This window comes from Coregonus lavaretus, assembly GCF_964263955.1.
Source record: "Coregonus lavaretus genome assembly, chromosome: 1".
NCBI lineage: Eukaryota > Metazoa > Chordata > Actinopteri > Salmoniformes > Salmonidae > Coregonus > Coregonus lavaretus.
In genome coordinates, this window is record NC_139988.1 from 36,284,240 (window position 1) to 36,301,800 (window position 17,561).

The 17,561-nt window shown below is 41.8% G+C and overlaps 1 protein-coding gene across 1 annotated transcript in view; it reads left to right on the forward strand.

The window, feature by feature from the left end:
- LOC311131392 (pro-neuregulin-3, membrane-bound isoform-like) overlaps nt 1-17,561 on the forward strand; it is a gene marked incomplete at both ends in the record, with an annotated part of 555,735 nt that overhangs the window by 421,599 nt on the left and 116,575 nt on the right. The window contains one exon of the mRNA XM_084164353.1: nt 9,171-9,244. Coding sequence (XP_084020479.1) covers nt 9,171-9,244 — 74 coding nt within the window. The remainder of the gene's footprint in view (nt 1-9,170; nt 9,245-17,561) is intronic.

Here is a 17,561-nt window from a genome sequence, read left to right on the forward strand (position 1 = left end):
GTTGAAACTGAGTGGAAAACATGGTGGTTGTGGATGTTGTTTCAAAGCCTAACACAACAAAATGGACAGCACTTTCTAAGGTGATGATTAATTCAAAACACTCATATGCATATTAGAGCTTATGCATTAGCATAGGCCTATTTATGAGCCCAAGCCCGAAAAGAAATCCTGAATTAAAATAATGATTGTGCAGTTATACAATAAATAACCTACTGCATATTACATATGGCTGTGACGGAGTGTGAATGAAGGAGTCAGGCGCAGGAGGTAAAATACCGAAGTCCAGAGTTTATTCCGTTTACATAAATCAAACGCCCAAAGCGTCAAACGAAACTATTACAAGGGAAACATCCACCTTGACATAAACACAGTGAATAGTAGCTCAACCGAGCTACACACTCTCACAACAAACAATCACTCACAAAGACAAGGGGAACAGAGGGAACACTTATACACATACTAATTAGGGGAATGAGCACCAGGTGTGTGTGATTGACAAGACATGACAAGTGGAGTGTTGAGAATGGGATCGGCAGTAGCTAGTACTCCGGTGACGACGAACGCCGAAGCCTGCCCGAACCAGGAGAGGGGGCAGCCTCGGCGGAAGTCGTGACAGTGGCAGAAAAACATTTTTTAAATACTGATTTAAGATACAGTATCTTTGGTACATAATTGGTCTAGCCTAAATTAAACATATTCAGATTTAGCCTACAATTATAGTGAATTTGATTTTGAATAGCCTAGTAATAGGGCATTTTTTATGTTTTAATACCTAATAAACTGACACATTACCTTTAGCTACAGAATATCTCACCACTGTGAGTTTCCATCTCCTCCCCTCTCTCCTTCATTCCTTTCTCCAGCGCGCAGAGAAAGGGGCTGTCAACAGTTTAATGAAATATGTTTAGTTGTGAAAGCATGTTACTATCGATGTTCAAGAACAGATTTAGCTTGGTTTCCCTAATTAAGCACTGGGTAGCTGCAGGAACAGGGTTGGCGAGCCCATGGCATACAGAGTTTGGGTGGAATATCACCTGTGGCGCAGAGAAATCACCTGAGTAGCCTACCCAACATGAGTGGAAAATGTACTGGCGGGAAAGTGGCCTACATTCGCTATTCCAGTGCATATGCATGACATGTCTTTTTTGTCTTGCCCTGTTCTTGCCCATTTAATAATGGGACATTCTAAATCAACACTAATTTTACATATTAGTAAATACAAGATTAAATTGAGAATAGTCTGATGGGTCAAAATATGATCACTTGATGAGAGAACAGCGTGTGCAGCCTGAGGCAAGGAACAGAGCACAAGCTTTTTTTTTGCGACTTTCTCAAATCATCAATAGCCTATAGTCGCATCATGCAGCCCATATATGTTTTGATTTCCGAGGCATTCTAAGGTTTGTATCATTCACAACTAAAGTTGCCAAATAACTGTAAAACTAGGGTATAGGACTTGTTTCAAACTATCACTTTTACGCTCCACTTCATATACGCCCAATCTAGCTGGGAAAAATGGGAAAATGGGAAAAATATCCATTCTATTTTATTCAGCTAAGTTCAATTATGTTCTTCTTACTATAAAATCATATAATATAAAATAATGACACAGGACTTGTGTATGTTGTCTGCGAAAGTGAAAGTGTATGTTGTCTGCGAAATGAACTAGCCTACAGCCTATGGCATGGCGCATAGCCAGATAACATACAGTAGGCCAACTCATATTCTGTTCTTCTGAAATACATTTTCTTCATATCATAATGTTTCTTTAGACCTGCCTAAAATAATGCATTTATTGTGATGGTGTATATTCAATTGATTTATTAGAATGTAGATGTTCCAAAGGCGCACATCAGCGTCTTGTTGCAGTTTGTATGTGTGGCGCCTGGAGATGCTAAAGGTGTTTATGTTAATTAACTGTTGATTAGCATGAGACTGGCATACTTTTGCATGACAATAACTAGCTGACAAAATTTAAAGTTTTCAAAATTGGAGGTGAAGTAGGGTCTCACCTTACTCCCTGACTGGTGACATTGTAAGAGCTGTGTGATGAGGGGGCCATGGAAAGCATTGAATGGTGTGGTGCTTGCACCTGCCTTCAGGCTACATCTCACCTAACAAAGTCCAAAGCACTGAGGGACTCACCTTGTCAGCACGCCTATCTCTCCTCCTCCTCCTCATTCTGGTCTTCTCTGGCTCCCACCCTGTTGTGACTGAGACATAGCATCTCAGATGCATTTCAATCACTCCATCTGGGAAATATGAAAAGCGACTCCTTCGACTCTGAAACAGTAACCATAGACAAATTATATTCCTGGACTATTATTAAAAACAAACGTGTCTATATAATTGAAGGTAGATGTGATCAGTTTAGGCCTACTTTACAAATAAATTGTACTCTGTTGGCTAAATGTGTGATCAAATAAAGTTATTGCCAATTAACTCTGGAGTATGATTGGATACATTTTACCAAATGGAATAATGAGCAGTGTATGGAGAGAAACTTGTTGATATATTTTTTTTTTTTCAACCTGTTGGTATTACCAAGTATTGGACAAATGTAGCCTGTTCTTGTACGAAACTGTGGTTGACACTCCCAGCTCTATACACACATACAACTCCCTGCCCGAGACTGTTTTCAATCCCTGTGTGCTCCCTTCTCACTGTGTCTCCTCTTTACCTGTCTCCCACTCCATTTATCATCTGTTTGTCAATAAAATAATTTCAAAATATGAAAGGAGAGTGACTCTCCACTCTCCTATAAAAATAAAACATAAAAAAGTATCCTGCAAACCCTCATCTAACTACAAACATGAAGGATACCACATGCAGTAAGAGCCACAGATATAGATATTTTCAGAGAGTGCTATACTTACTTGAGCACGAAACCGTAGTAGCTTTAAAGTGTGTAATACTGTGCAGCCGTCTTCATCGACCTGGCCAAGGCTTTTGACTTTGTCAATCACTGCATTCTTATTGGCAGACTAAATAGCCTTGGTTTCTCAAATGACTGCCTCGCCTGGTTCACCAACTACTTCTCAGATATAGTTCAATGTGTCAAATCGGAGGGGCTGTTGTCTGGACCTCTGGCAGTCTCTATGGGGGTGCCACAGGGTTCAATTCTCGGGCCGACTCTATTCTCTGTGTATATCAATGATGTTTCTCTTGCTGCTGGTGACTCTCAGATCCACCTCTACGCCGACGACACCATTTTGTATACATCTGGCCCTTCATTGGACACTGTGTTAACAAACCTCCAAACGAGCTTCAATGCCATACAACACTCCTTACGTGGCCTCCAACTGCTCTTAAACGCTAGTAAAACTAAATGCATGCTCTTTTATCGAACGCTGCTTGCACCCGCCCGCACGACTAGAATCACTACTCTCGGCGGGTCTGATTTAGAATATGTGGACAACTACAAATACCTAGGTGTCTGGTTAGACCGTAAACTCTTCTTCGAGACTCACATTAAGCATCTCCAATCCAAAATTAAATCTAGAATTGGCTTCCTAATTCACAACAAAGCCTCCTTCACTCATGCTGCTAAACATGCCCTCGTAAAACTGACTATCCTACCGATCCTTGACTTCGGCGATGTCATTTACAAAATAGCTTCCAACACTCTACTCAGAAAATTGGATGTAGTCTATCACATTGCAATCCGTTTTGTCACCAAAGCCCCATATACTACCCACCATTGTGACCTGTACGCTGTCGTTGGCTGGCCCTCACTACATATTCGTCGCCAAACCCACTGGCTCCAGGTCATCTATAAATCACTTCTAGGCAAATCCCCGCCTTATCTTAGATCATTGGTCACCATAGCAACACCCACCCGTAGTATGCATTCCAGCAGGTATATCTCACTGGTCATCCCCAAAGCCAACACCTCCTTTGGCTGCTATTCCTTCCAGTTCTCTGCTGCAAATGACTGGAACGAACTGCAAAAATCTCTGAAGTTGGAGACACTTATCTCCCTCACTAACTTTAAGCATGAGTTGTCAGAGCAGCTTACTGATCACTGCACCTGTACACAGCCCACCTGTAATTAGCCCACCCAACTACCTCATCCCCATATTGTTATTTACATTGTTATTTATTTTGCTCATTTGCACCCCAGTATCTCTATTTGCACATCATCTTCTGCACATCTATCACTCCAGTGTTAATACTAAATTGTAATTATTTTGCACTATGGCCTATTTATTGCCTTACCTCCATAACTTACTACATTTGAACACACTGTATATAGATTTTCTATTGTGTTATTGACTGTACATTTTGTTTATTCCATATGTAACTCTGTGTTGTTGTTGTTTTTATCGCACTGCTTTGCTTTATCTTGGCCAGGTCGCAGTTGTAAATGAGAACTTGTTCTCAACTGGCCTACCTGGTTAAATAAAGGTGAAATACAAATAAAAAGGGCTAGATGGAAACTCCAGAGCATAGGGAACGTAAGGGCCAAGCCACTTGTCATCCCTGTGTAGGTGTCAAGCTGCCCCGTTGAGCCAGATGGCTCGCTCCGCTCTTGAGAAAATGACTCTCTGAGAATCCTTCTTCAGCTCCAACTGTTCCAGCAGGTCTCCTAACCTGAGAGCGCAGGTGGAATGAACCCTAGTCATGTGGCTAATAGTTATTGCTACCCTTGCGCTGGGTCAAGCCCACTTGGCCATGCGGTATAAGGTTTTGTGAAGTGAAGCGGCTAAGAGGACAGAGTGAAGACAATATACTGTATATCCATTGCCCACTTTGCCCAGAATGAAATGTTATGCTCAGAAATTAGCATGCAATCTGGTAGGTTATACAATAGTTGAAAAGTCCTGTCAAAGCTGTAGAAATGCATTGTAGTGCCCCATCTTTATATAGACCTTCACGCTTGACTCAGGGCAGTTCCTGCACAACCAACTGCAGATTTAATGTCCAGACGGGAACATGAGCAGAAATTGTTTGGATGCACAATCTGTACGCTGTCGTTGGCTGGCCCTCACTACATATTCGTCGCCAAACCCACTGGCTCCAGGTCATCTATAAATCACTTCTAGGCAAATCCCCGCCTTATCTTAGATCATTGGTCACCATAGCAACACCCACCCGTAGTATGCATTCCAGCAGGTATATCTCACTGGTCATCCCCAAAGCCAACACCTCCTTTGGCTGCTATTCCTTCCAGTTCTCTGCTGCAAATGACTGGAACGAACTGCAAAAATCTCTGAAGTTGGAGACACTTATCTCCCTCACTAACTTTAAGCATGAGTTGTCAGAGCAGCTTACTGATCACTGCACCTGTACACAGCCCATCTGTAATTAGCCCACCCAACTACCTCATCCCCATATTGTTATTTACATTGTTATTTATTTTGCTCATTTGCACCCCAGTATCTCTATTTGCACATCATCTTCTGCACATCTATCACTCCAGTGTTAATACTAAATTGTGATTATTTTGCACTATGGCCTATTTATTGCCTTACCTCCATAACGTACTACATTTGAACACACTGTATATAGATTTTCTATTGTGTTATTGACTGTACGTTTTGTTTATTCCATATGTAACTCTGTGTTGTTGTTGTTTTTATCGCACTGCTTTGCTTTATCTTGGCCAGGTCGCAGTTGTAAATGAGAACTTGTTCTCAACTGGCCTACCTGGTTAAATAAAGGTGAAATACAAATAAAAAGGGCTAGATGGAAACTCCAGAGCATAGGGAACGTAAGGGCCAAGCCACTTGTCATCCCTGTGTAGGTGTCAAGCTGCCCCGTTGAGCCAGATGGCTCGCTCCGCTCTTGAGAAAATGACTCTCTGAGAATCCTTCTTCAGCTCCAACTGTTCCAGCAGGTCTCCTAACCTGAGAGCGCAGGTGGAATGAACCCTAGTCATGTGGCTAATAGTTATTGCTACCCTTGCACTGGGTCAAGCCCACTTGGCCATGCGGTATAAGGTTTTGTGAAGTGAAGCGGCTAAGAGGACAGAGTGAAGACAATATACTGTATATACATTGCCCACTTTGCCCAGAATGAAATGTTATGCTCAGAAATTGGCATGCAATCTGGTAGGTTATACAATAGTTGAAAAGTCCTGTCAAAGCTGTAGAAATGTATTGTAGTGCCCCATCTTTATATAGACCTTCACGCTTGACTCAGGGCAGTTCCTGCACATCCGACTGCAGATTTAATGTCCAGACGGGAACATGAGCAGAAATTGTTTGGATGCACAATCTATTTGGTGTCGCTTGGCACAGAGAATTGCTTTTTCAAAATGTATTTTTTTATTTTTACATCTGTTGTTAAATCAAGGGGCATGATAAATGTCTACTATATTTTAAAGGCACACAAACCCAAAATAGCACTTAAACAATAAAGAGGAAGAATTATTGACCAAAATACAGAGCATATAGTACACGAGTAGCCAGCAAGTGATTTACTGCTCCCTCTCTCTTGCACGTATGCTCTCTCTCTCTCTCTCTCTCTCTCTCTCTCTCTCTCTCTCTCTCTCTCTCTCTCTCTCTCTCTCTCTCTCTCATTTCATATAGTACACGAGTAGCCAGCAAGTGATTTACTGCTCCCTCTCTCTTGCACGTATGCTCTCTCTCTCTCTCTCTCTCTCTCTCTCTCTCTCTCTCTCTCTCTCTCTCTCTCTCTCTCTCTCTCTCTCTCTCTCTCTCTCTCTCTCTCTCTCTCTCTCTCTCTCTCTCTCTCTCTCTTTCTCTCTCATTTCATTTCAATTTAAGGGGCTTTATTGGCATGGGAAACATAACAGTAAACATTACATTCACAAAAGTTCCAAAAGAATAAAGTAATTTCAAGTGTCATGTTATGTCTATATACAGTGTTGTAATGATGTGCAAATAGTTAAAGTCTCTCTCTCTCTCTCTCTCTCTCACTCACTCACTCTCTCACACATGCTCATACACCAGGCGGTCTCTCCTCCAGATGCTTCAGTTTAGGAAATATGGCATGTATACTTGTGTACTACAGTGTAAACATTACTAAGGCAGGTTTGATTGAATCCGACAGCTAGAGGCAGATCTTCCTAAATTGTATCTGTTACTATGTGTAGCTAACTCTGTGTAATAAGATTATCTCCTTTAGTCAGTGTTCAAAGCTAACACCTCTCAGCCCCCTGGGATTATACCACCTCAGCCTAATTAAAGGCCCACTGCCTACAGCAGCACAAAGAGCTCAGATGCTAACCAGGCTAAATGTTATTTTCACCAGATCAAACTTAAGGCACTTAGCTGACATTTCCCAATGTCCACCATTTCATAATTCAAATAATCTACAAGAGTACGACCAATTCAATGAATGTGCTTTTGTGCTTTAATAGGCTAAATCATAATTGTAGTCTATGCTATGATAAAACGCAATAGTGTCATACCATTTTGATGTTTGTCTCTAAAGTCATGAAAAGATCTGAACAACAAGAAATGATACACTGGAGTACAATACTGTATGAAAGTACAGTAGACTAAATTATATTGTTTTATACTACACAAAATAGTTTTCCATACGTCAACTTCTGAACTTTTCCATTTCAGTGTGACTTGCGGTGCTACTTGAGTCTGTTGATGCCCTGCACATGTTGTGATGTGTGTGTTCTCCACATCCTCGGCTAAACCCGACAGCTTGAGGCCTTAAATTTATATTTATCTCCTGTCTACGGAGCTTTGTGCGTCAGGCTCCATTGGTTAGTGATATCTACACCTCGTTCTACAAACCCCCTCCCCTGTTTGTTCCTGCTAATTAATGACTGTGACGCTAATTAAAACCAGAGCAGCTCTCAATACCTTCTGCCTCCTTCAGAGAAACAATCACATGTCCATTTACTTTTCTCAGAGCCTAATGAATATTCTAGTGCAGGTTTTCAGGCGAGAAACGCAGTGGCAGGAAACTGTGCCGAGTGGGAGAGAGTGTGGCGTCGTAACCAGAGGGCAACTTGACAGAGACAGAGGAAGGAGACGGGCCTGCCATGAGAATAGTGGGACCGAATATGCAATGATGGCCAAGGAAAAACACATGTACAGTACGCACATAATCCCCAAAAATATATGCACATACATTTCCCATTATACAAATAAATACTATGACCGTTCACAAATATACATTTAAAGGACACCGATTCTTCTAAACATTCTCATGCATTTACCGGAGAAAACATTTACATTGTTTGGTCTTAGGTCCAAGACAGACAGGCATTAGACAAGATAAGGAGAGATAATAATTTGATAAACCTGCTTGCTAAGCAACCCGCTGAGCCCATTTGAAACACCCTGTAGTTTTATTGTGTTGCACCTCTCTCAAGGAATCGGAGTGGACACACAATTATCTGAATGATAACATGTTAAATCTGTCGAAGCCGTGTGCACTGTGGTGTGTGTGTGTGTGTGTGTGTGTGCGTGTGCACATGCGTATGTATTAAGCTCTAATCCCTCTGTCTCTCTCCTCTTTACCACCCTCTGGTTTCTTCAGACTGTTTAATCACAGCGTCTTGCTCCCTCTCGCTTACACAGTTCGTCCTAATGACCGTGCTGTTCTTGCCCTCCCTACCGCCACCATCAAAACTTATCTGCTTCTCCTCCAATTTGTGCAACGAGGGGGCATCTTCTTGAAGTTTTAAGATAGTTAGGATCGCCACATCGGCTGTCAGGGAAACTGCTAATTGACCAAGAGATTCCAGAGAATGAAAAATACATCTTTGTTAAAAGTCACCGGTTTGCAAGTTTCATATTATGTTCTCTGAACCTGGTAGGATGGTACATGCTTAGCATTATATGCAGTTTTTGTGCTCTGTGTGGAAAGGTCATACAGTATACACATTCTGTGTGTGCTTCAGAGGTTGGTCCTGAGGACATGTTTCTATAGTATGTTACTAACTGCCTGACACTGGGATTAGAGCTGAGAGCTTCTGAGAAGTAGAAGAGCAAGAGGGAGAGATAGGAAGAGGGAAAAAGTGAGCAAATAGAAAAGGAAGATGGAGTCAATGCATATTTTATTTGTTATGCTCCTGGCCATCTGACACAGATATAATAGAGTTGAGCTTGAACGATACTTGTGTCATGAAACAGCATATTCAGTTGCCAGCAATCTCTTACAGCCTTTAACCAAATTTCTCAAACCCTGCTTCACCCCAAGTTCCCAATGTGTTGACTGACATGTATTTTTATTTACAGGTGTAAAGAAGGCTACCAAGGTATACGATGCGACCAGTTCCTGCCCAAGACGGACTCCATCTTATCTGATCCAAGTAAGATACTTTCCTTAATCATCTCATGAGAACTAAACACAAACTCCGGACATAGTGACTGTTATTGCACCCCATTGTTTCCATGGCTTCAGGTCTACATTTATATTAGATAAGCTAAACATGAACATTAAAGGGCATTGTCTGTTCTCAAGTGTCAAAGTGCATAGTATGTACTTAAAGAGTGAAGGGTCCAATCAGTAATCTTTCTCTGTTTTATTACCCTGTTCTAATAGAAACACTTTGACTATGGGGTCCCCGCTGATGCTCTATGTACACTATGCTCATGTTTGCCATGATTGGGAAAAGAACACATGACTAAAATAATCTCCTTGCCAGTTTCTGAAGAAATCAATCTGTCTCTAACTGTGGATGATCTCTCCATTCATCACACCTAAACTCCCAGCCTGGTCTTTTAGACTAGACTTAACATTGTAAATGTAAATATGGGACACTTAAATTAATATGATATGTTATGTTTGGTATGGTTACATAAGACAGATTGTTACTTAAGGCAAAAACGAAAGTAGGGTGGTTGGTTGTGGTGGATGGGGTGGGGTGGGCATATAACGCAAATGTCTAGCAACCCAAAGGTTGCGGATTTGAATCTTATCACAGACAACTTCAGCATTTTAGCTAATTATCAACTTTTCAACTACTTACTACTTTTTAGCTACTTTGCAACTACTTCGCATGTTAGATAACCCTTCCTTTAACCCTAACCATAACCATTTTAGCTAACCCTTCCCATAACCCTAACCGTAACCCTTTAACCTAACTCCTAAACTTAAACTTAACCCTAACCTTAACCCTAACCCCTAACCATAAAACCTAGCCTCGCTAATGTTAGCCAGCTAGCTAACGTTAGCCACCTAGCTAGAATATGTACATTTTGCGAATTCGTAACATATCGTATGAATTGTAATACGTAACATATCAAATGGAATGGGTGATGGACATCCACAAATTAATACATACCATACAAAACATAACCTATCATACTAATTGGAGTGTCTCGGATTTACATACAGAATAATATGAAATGCTCTGAGACCAGGTTGAAACTCCCCCCAACAGAACATACCAGTTAAGCTAGTGCAGTCCTATCGAAGCAGATACAGTGGGGAGAACAAGTATTTGATACACTGCCGATTTTGCCGATTTTCCTACTTACAAAGCATGTAGAGGTCTGTAATTTTTATCATAGGTACACTTCAACTGTGAGAGACGGAATCTAAAACAAAAATCCAGAAAATCACATTGTATGATTTTTAAGTAATTAATTTGCATTTTATTGCATGACACAAGTATTTGATCACCTACCAACCAGTAAGAATTCCGGCTCTCACAGACCTGTTAGTTTTTCTTTAAGAAGCCCTCCTGTTCTCCACTCATTACCTGTATTAACTGCACCTGTTTGAACTCATTACCTGTATAAAATACACCTGTCCACACACTCAATCAAACAGACTCCAACCTCTCCACAATGGCCAAGACCAGAGAGGTGGACATCAGGGATACAATTGTAGACCTGCACAAGGCTGGGATGGGCTACAGGACAATAGGCAAGCAGCTTGGTGAGAAGGCAACAACTGTTGGCGCAATTATTAGAAAATGGAAGAAGTTCAAGATGACGGTCAATCACCCTCGGTCTGGGGCTCCATGCAAGATCTCACCTCGTGGGGCATCAATGATCATGAGGAAGGTGAGGGATCAGCCCAGAACTACACAGCAGGACCTGGTCAATGACCTGAAGAGAGCTGGGACCACAGTCTCAAAGAAAACCATTAGTAACACACTACGCCGTCATGGATTAAAATCCTGCAGTGCACGCAAGGTCCCCCTGCTCAAGCCAGCGCATGTCCAGGCCCATCTGAAGTTTGCCAATGACCATCTGGATGATCCAGAGGAGAAATGGGAGAAGGTCATGTGGTCTGATGAGACAGAAATTGAGCTTTTTGGTCTAAACTCTACTCGCCGTGTTTGGAGGAAGAAGAAGGATGAGTACAACCCCAAGAACACCATCCCAACCGTGAAGCATGGAGATGGAAACATCATTCTTTGGGGATGCTTTTCTGCAAAGGGGACAGGACGACTGCACCGTATTGAGGGGAGGATGGATGGGGCCATGTATCGCGAGATATTGGCCAACATCCTCCTTCCCTCTGTAAGAGCATTGAAGATGGGTCGTGGCTGGGTCTTCCAGCATGACAACGACCCGAAACACACAGCCAGGGCAACTAAGGAGTGGCGCCGTAAGAAGCATCTCAAGGTCCTGGAGTGGCCTACCCAGTCTCCAGACCTGAACCCAATAGAAAATCTTTGGAGGGAGCTGAAAGTCCGTATTGCCCAGCGACAGCCCCGAAACCTGAAGGATCTGGAGAAGGTCTGTATGGAGGAGTGGCCCAAAATCCCTGCTGCAGTGTGTGCAAATCTGGTCAAGACCTACAGGAAACGTATGATCTCTGTAATTGCAAACAAAGGTTTCTGTACCAAATATTAAGTTCTGCTTTTCTGATGTATCAAATACTTATGTCATGCAATAAAATGCAAATTAATTACTTAAAAATCATACAATGTGATTTTCTGGATTTTTTTTTAGATTCCGTCTCTCACAGTTGAAGTGTACCTATGATAAAAATTACAGACCTCTACATGCTTTGTAAGTAGGAAAACCTGCAAAATCGGCAGTGCATCAAATACTTGTTCTCCCCACTGTATGTCCTGCCTTGATGATGAAGTGATAAAATGCCCTCTGGAATATAACAGAGAGGCACAGGAGAAATGTCCTTGAAAAATATGACATTTATTCTCAATAGCTGTCTATCTCCTTTCATTAGTGTGTGCACAATGTGTGGGTGTGTGTACTGTACAGTGAGATAAAAGGAAAGTGAAAAAACTGTTTTAAAGGAACATAGTTGTTTCTTTCATTTGAGTATATGTGCTAGGGTAGGACTGTTGAGTTTACCATATTACCGCCACACCGGCAGTTATGAGTAGGGCTGTTATGGTGACCGTATTGCTGTGTGGCGGTCACGAGTCATGACTAGGGCTGTTGTGGTGACCGTATTACCGGCACACAGGCGGTCAGGAGTAATGAAGGCAGTAAAATTCCACGTGACCGTTTAGTCACAGTAATTACGCTTCTCCAAGCTCTAATGCTGCTGATGGTCATTAGTGGCTTGCCAAACGTGCTAACTGCCTGGTACTCAGCACTCTATTGTCCCTCTAATCACTCTGACATCAATGCAAATGTATTCGAAAATCTAATCAAACACTTCATGAGCTCATGTTGCGCAACATTTTAATAGGTTTCCAAATTGCGCGAGAAAACAGAGTGATGGCCTCTATTACAAAGAGGAGGATCGCATCAGCTTTCTATAGGCTAGGCCTACTATATTTATTTCTCAACTTTCCTAATATTAAGCACAATAAGCTTATCTGTACAACAGGAGTATAGCCTACCTGTCTGGCATGAAAATGAACCACGGGAAAAACGTCCTCCATTCGTTATTTAAGTGCAGAGATTACATGTATTTTTTCCCCTGCCCCTGTTTCAAGACAGGTGCATGATAATAGTCCATTCTAAATCAAAATGAATTTCACACTTATATTATTTAGTATATGTAAAGACAAGATTAAATCAAAAATAGTCTGATGGGTGACAATATTAGCTTATGACTTGTGAATTATATATTATCTCTTGTGAATGATGCCCAGCTTAAGGCAAGAAACAATGCCTTATTGTTTTTACTTTTTCGAATCATAGTCGCACACCACATGTAGCCTAGCCAATAGGCCTATATGTTTTGATAAGGTTTGTATCACAACTAAAGTGGCCAAATACCTTCTTAAAATTAAGCATATTAATCTGCTTTACAAGGGTTGTAGAGCCTAACTGGCATACATAAGCAGCGCATGAGTTTCAAGTTTGGGGAAGATAATTTTCATCATAAAAGCGCACCTTTATAATAAAAGCATTACATGCATAATTGCATTTGTGGTCACTTTTGATAATGGTGTTTTCCCGCTAATGGAACATGTGCGCATTGCTGCGCTTATAATGTGAAGAAATAGCCTAATAGTTTACATTCTGATCTGTTGCGTCAGCGTCATTGCGTAAAAAAGTATTTTGGATGCTAGTGGTTGTATTAATTTAGGATCTATCGCATCCCACAACTGTCCCAGACTATGTTTGGAATATTTATTTCTCACACAGAATAGAATAGGTTGACTTTTGTACTATGGGGGATAGTAGATTGACATAAGCTAGTGCTTTTGCTGTTCGTTAGGCATACTCATCTTGTTGGCTGACGAAAAGTAAATGTGGACAGTTCTTCCAATATCTTCAATATGCACCTCGGAATTGGATAGCGTGCTCAGTTGCGTCCCCGATGTGTCTGTCTTCACTTGTAACCTGTGAGAAAGACCCGATCACTGATGGAGAGCCGTGTGAGTGAGAAATGCTTCGTAGCAGGCAGCACTCAGGGAGAAAGGCTGTAAAAGGCATGTCTTTTATTAGGTTGCATTATGGCCACACAAAGGGGATGCCGCCGGGAAATTTGAAGCATTATCAAGTGCTTCTCAAACTGTGAATGAGAGACTGACGAAGTGTGTACAGCCTGTGCAAAAAACAAAGCAGAGCATATGCCTTTCAAGCGACATTTTTTAAATCTTTTTTAACCGCTCAACACAGAATAGCCGCATGTGCACACTCCCTCAAATCGTTTGGAGAAAATATCATTTCTATTTTATTCAGCTATGTTCAATTGTATTCTACATACTATAAAATAATATAAAATCAGGACCATATTTCGTTGTGAAAACATGTTACTATCGATGTTCCCGAAGAGATTTCACTTGGTTTCCCAAATTAAGCACTGGGTATCTGCAGGAACACGGTTGGAGAGCCCATAGCATACAGAGTTTGGGGCAGAATATCACCTGTCGTCCAGCGAGAGGCTGCATGCTCCTTAAACAGTGGTTGATGCTGAGTGAAATAACCGGAGTAGCCTACCCAGAATATGATTGGAAAACTAACAGGCGGGAAAGGGGCCTCAATTCGCTATTCAAGCTATTCCCCTGCCCCTGTTCCTGCCCATTTGATAATGGGCCATTCTAAATTGAAACTAACTTGACATATTAGTAAAGACAAAATTTAATTGAGAATAGTCAGATGGGTGAAAAGATGATCACTTGATGAGAGAAGAGCTGTGCAACCTGAGGCAAAGAACAGAGCTCAAGCTTTTTTTGCGACTTTCTTAAATCATCAATAGCTATAGTCGCATCATGCATCCCATATATGTTTTGATTTCTAAGACATTCTAAGGTTTGAATCATTCACAACTAAAGTTGCCAAATAACTCTGAATCTAGTGTATATGACCTGTTTCAATTATCACTTTTACACAACATAGCCACTTCATATGCGCACTCACTCAGGATTGAGAAAAAAATCCTTTCTATATTATTCAGCTAAGTTTAATTATATTATTCTTACTATAAAATCATATACAGTGAGGGAAAAAAAGTATTTGATCCCCTGCTGATTTTGTACGTTTGCCCACTGACAAAGACATGATCAGTCTATAATTTTAATGGTAGGTTTATTTGAACAGTGAGAGACAGAATAACAACAAAAAAATCCAGAAAAATGCATGTCAAAATTGTTATTAATTGATTTGCATTTTAATGAGGGAAATAAGTATTTGACCCCTCTTCAAAACATGACTTAGTACTTGGTGGCAAAACCCTTGTTGGCAATCACAGAGGTCAGACATTTCTTGTAGTTGGCCACCGGGTTTGCACACATCTCAGGAGGGATTTTGTTCCACTCCTCTTTGCAGATCTTCTCCAAGTCATTAAGGTTTCGAGGCTGACGTTTGGCAACTCGAACCTTCAGCTCCCTCCACAGATTTTCTATGGGATTAAGGTCTGGAGACAGGCTAGGCCACTCCAGGACCTTAATGTGCTTCTTCTTGAGCCACTCCTTTGTTGCCTTGGCCGTGTGTTTTGGGTCATTGTCATGCTGGAATACCCATCCATGACCCATTTTCAATGCCCTGGCTGAGGGAAGGAGGTTCTCACCCAAGATTTGACGGTACATGGCCCCGTCCATCGTCCCTTTGATGTGGTGAAGTTGTCCTGTCCCCTTAGCAGAAAAACACCCCCTTAGCATAATGTTTCCACCTCCATGTTTGACGGTGGGGATGGTGTTCTTGGGGTCATAGGCAACATTCCTCCTCTTCCAAACACGGCGAGTTGAGTTGATAGCAAAGAGCTCGATTTTGGTCTCATCTGACCACAACACTTTCACCCAGTTCTCCTCTGAATCATTCAGATGTTCATTGGCAAACTTCAGACGGGCCTGTATATGTGCTTTCTTGAGCAGGGGGACCTTGCGGGCGCTGCAGGATTTCAGTCCTTCAAGGCGTAGTGTGTTACCAATTGTTTTCTTTGTGACTATGATCCCAGCTGCGTTGAGATCATTGACAAGATCCTCCCGTGTAGTTCTGGGCTGATTCCTCACTGTTCTCATGATCATTGCAACTCCACGAGGTGAGATCTTGCATGGAGCCCCAGGCCGAGCGAGATTGACAGTTATTTTGTATTTCTTCCATTTGCAATAATCACACCAACTGTTGTCACCTTCTCACCAAGCTGCTTGGCGATGGTCTTGTAGCCCATTCCAGCCTTGTGTAGGTCTACAATCTTGTCCCTGACATCCTTGGAGAGCTCTTTGGTCTTGGCCATGGTGGAGAGTTTGGAATCTGATTGATTGATTGCTTCTGTGGACAGGTGTCTTTTATACAGGTAACAAGCTGAGATGAGGAGCACTCCTTTTAAGAGTGTGCTCCTAATCTCAGCTCGTTACCTGTATAAAAGACACCTGGGAGCCAGAAATCTTTCTGATTGGGACGGGGTCAAATACTTATTTCCCTCATTAAAATGCAAATCAATATATAACATTTTTGACATGCGTTTTTCTGTTTTTTGTTGTTGTTATTCTGTCTCTCGCTGTTCAAATAAACCTACCACTAAAATTATAGACTGATCATTTCTTTGTCAGTGGGCAAACGTACAAAATCAGCAGGGGATCAAATACTTTTTCACTGTAATATAAAAGAATGGCACGGGACTTGTAAGCATAGGCCTATCTTGTGAATGAACAAGCCTACAGCCTATGGCATGGTGCATAGCCAGATAACATACAGTAGGACGACTCACATTGTTCTTCTGTGTTTATGTTAAATAACGGTCAATTACCGTGAGACAGGCAGTATTTTCCTTTACAATAACCGGCGGACAAAATGTAATGACTGCAACAGCCCTATGTTAGGGTCAAACTGCCTCTCACAATACCGGCAATTGATGGCTTGGCTCTTTCACTAACCTCAGTGAGTCAGCCTACTTGGCTCAGCATTACTACGGACTGGCCTCTGACTAAATATGTTGCATTTCTGCCTTGTTTTGCGGGGAAATTAGAAGAACGCAGCAAATCCCACCAGGTCCATATGCACAGCCATTTTAAGTGTCTGGCTACAGGGATTTTAATTGAGTTCGTCCCAGGGTATCATTTTCTCCATAGTAATGTAATATATTTTACATTTACAGTCATTTAGCAGACACTCTTATCCAGAGCGACTTACAGTTAGCGAGTGCATACATTATTTAATTTTTCATACTGGCCCCCCGTGGGAATCGAACCCACAACCCTGGCGTTGCAAACGCCATGCTATACCAACTGAGCTACATCCCTGCTGGCCATTCCCTCCCCTACCCTGGCCAACTGTGCGCCGCCCCATGGGTCTCCCGGTCACGGACGGCTACGACAGAGCCTGGATTCGAACCAGGATCTCTAGTGGCACAGCTAGCACTGCAATGCAGTGCCTTAGACCACTGCGCCACTCAGGAGTAATCATGTCCTTTTCCGTATTGATCATGGTGTCGAGGGTGTGCCATCTCCTATCTCTGTGAACTTTGTCATTGAGAGATCAAAAGTGAGGGACAGATTGTGGTCCTCTGTAGCTCAGCTGGTAGAGCACGGCGCTTGTAATGCCAAGGTAGTGGGTTCGATCCCCGGGACCACCCATACACAAAAAAAATGTATGCACGCATGACTGTAAGTCGCTTTGGATAAAAGCGTCTGCTAAATGGCATATTATATTATTATTATTATTGTGCCGAGTATAGAGCTCTGCTATTAGCTCACCATCCTCTCCATTATATCCCCTTCCAAATGTTTCTTTCATCGCTTTAATAGCTTTAGCCACATATTCCTCTTGAATTGCTGTGTAACTTCTATTCCTCACAGTTTTTAA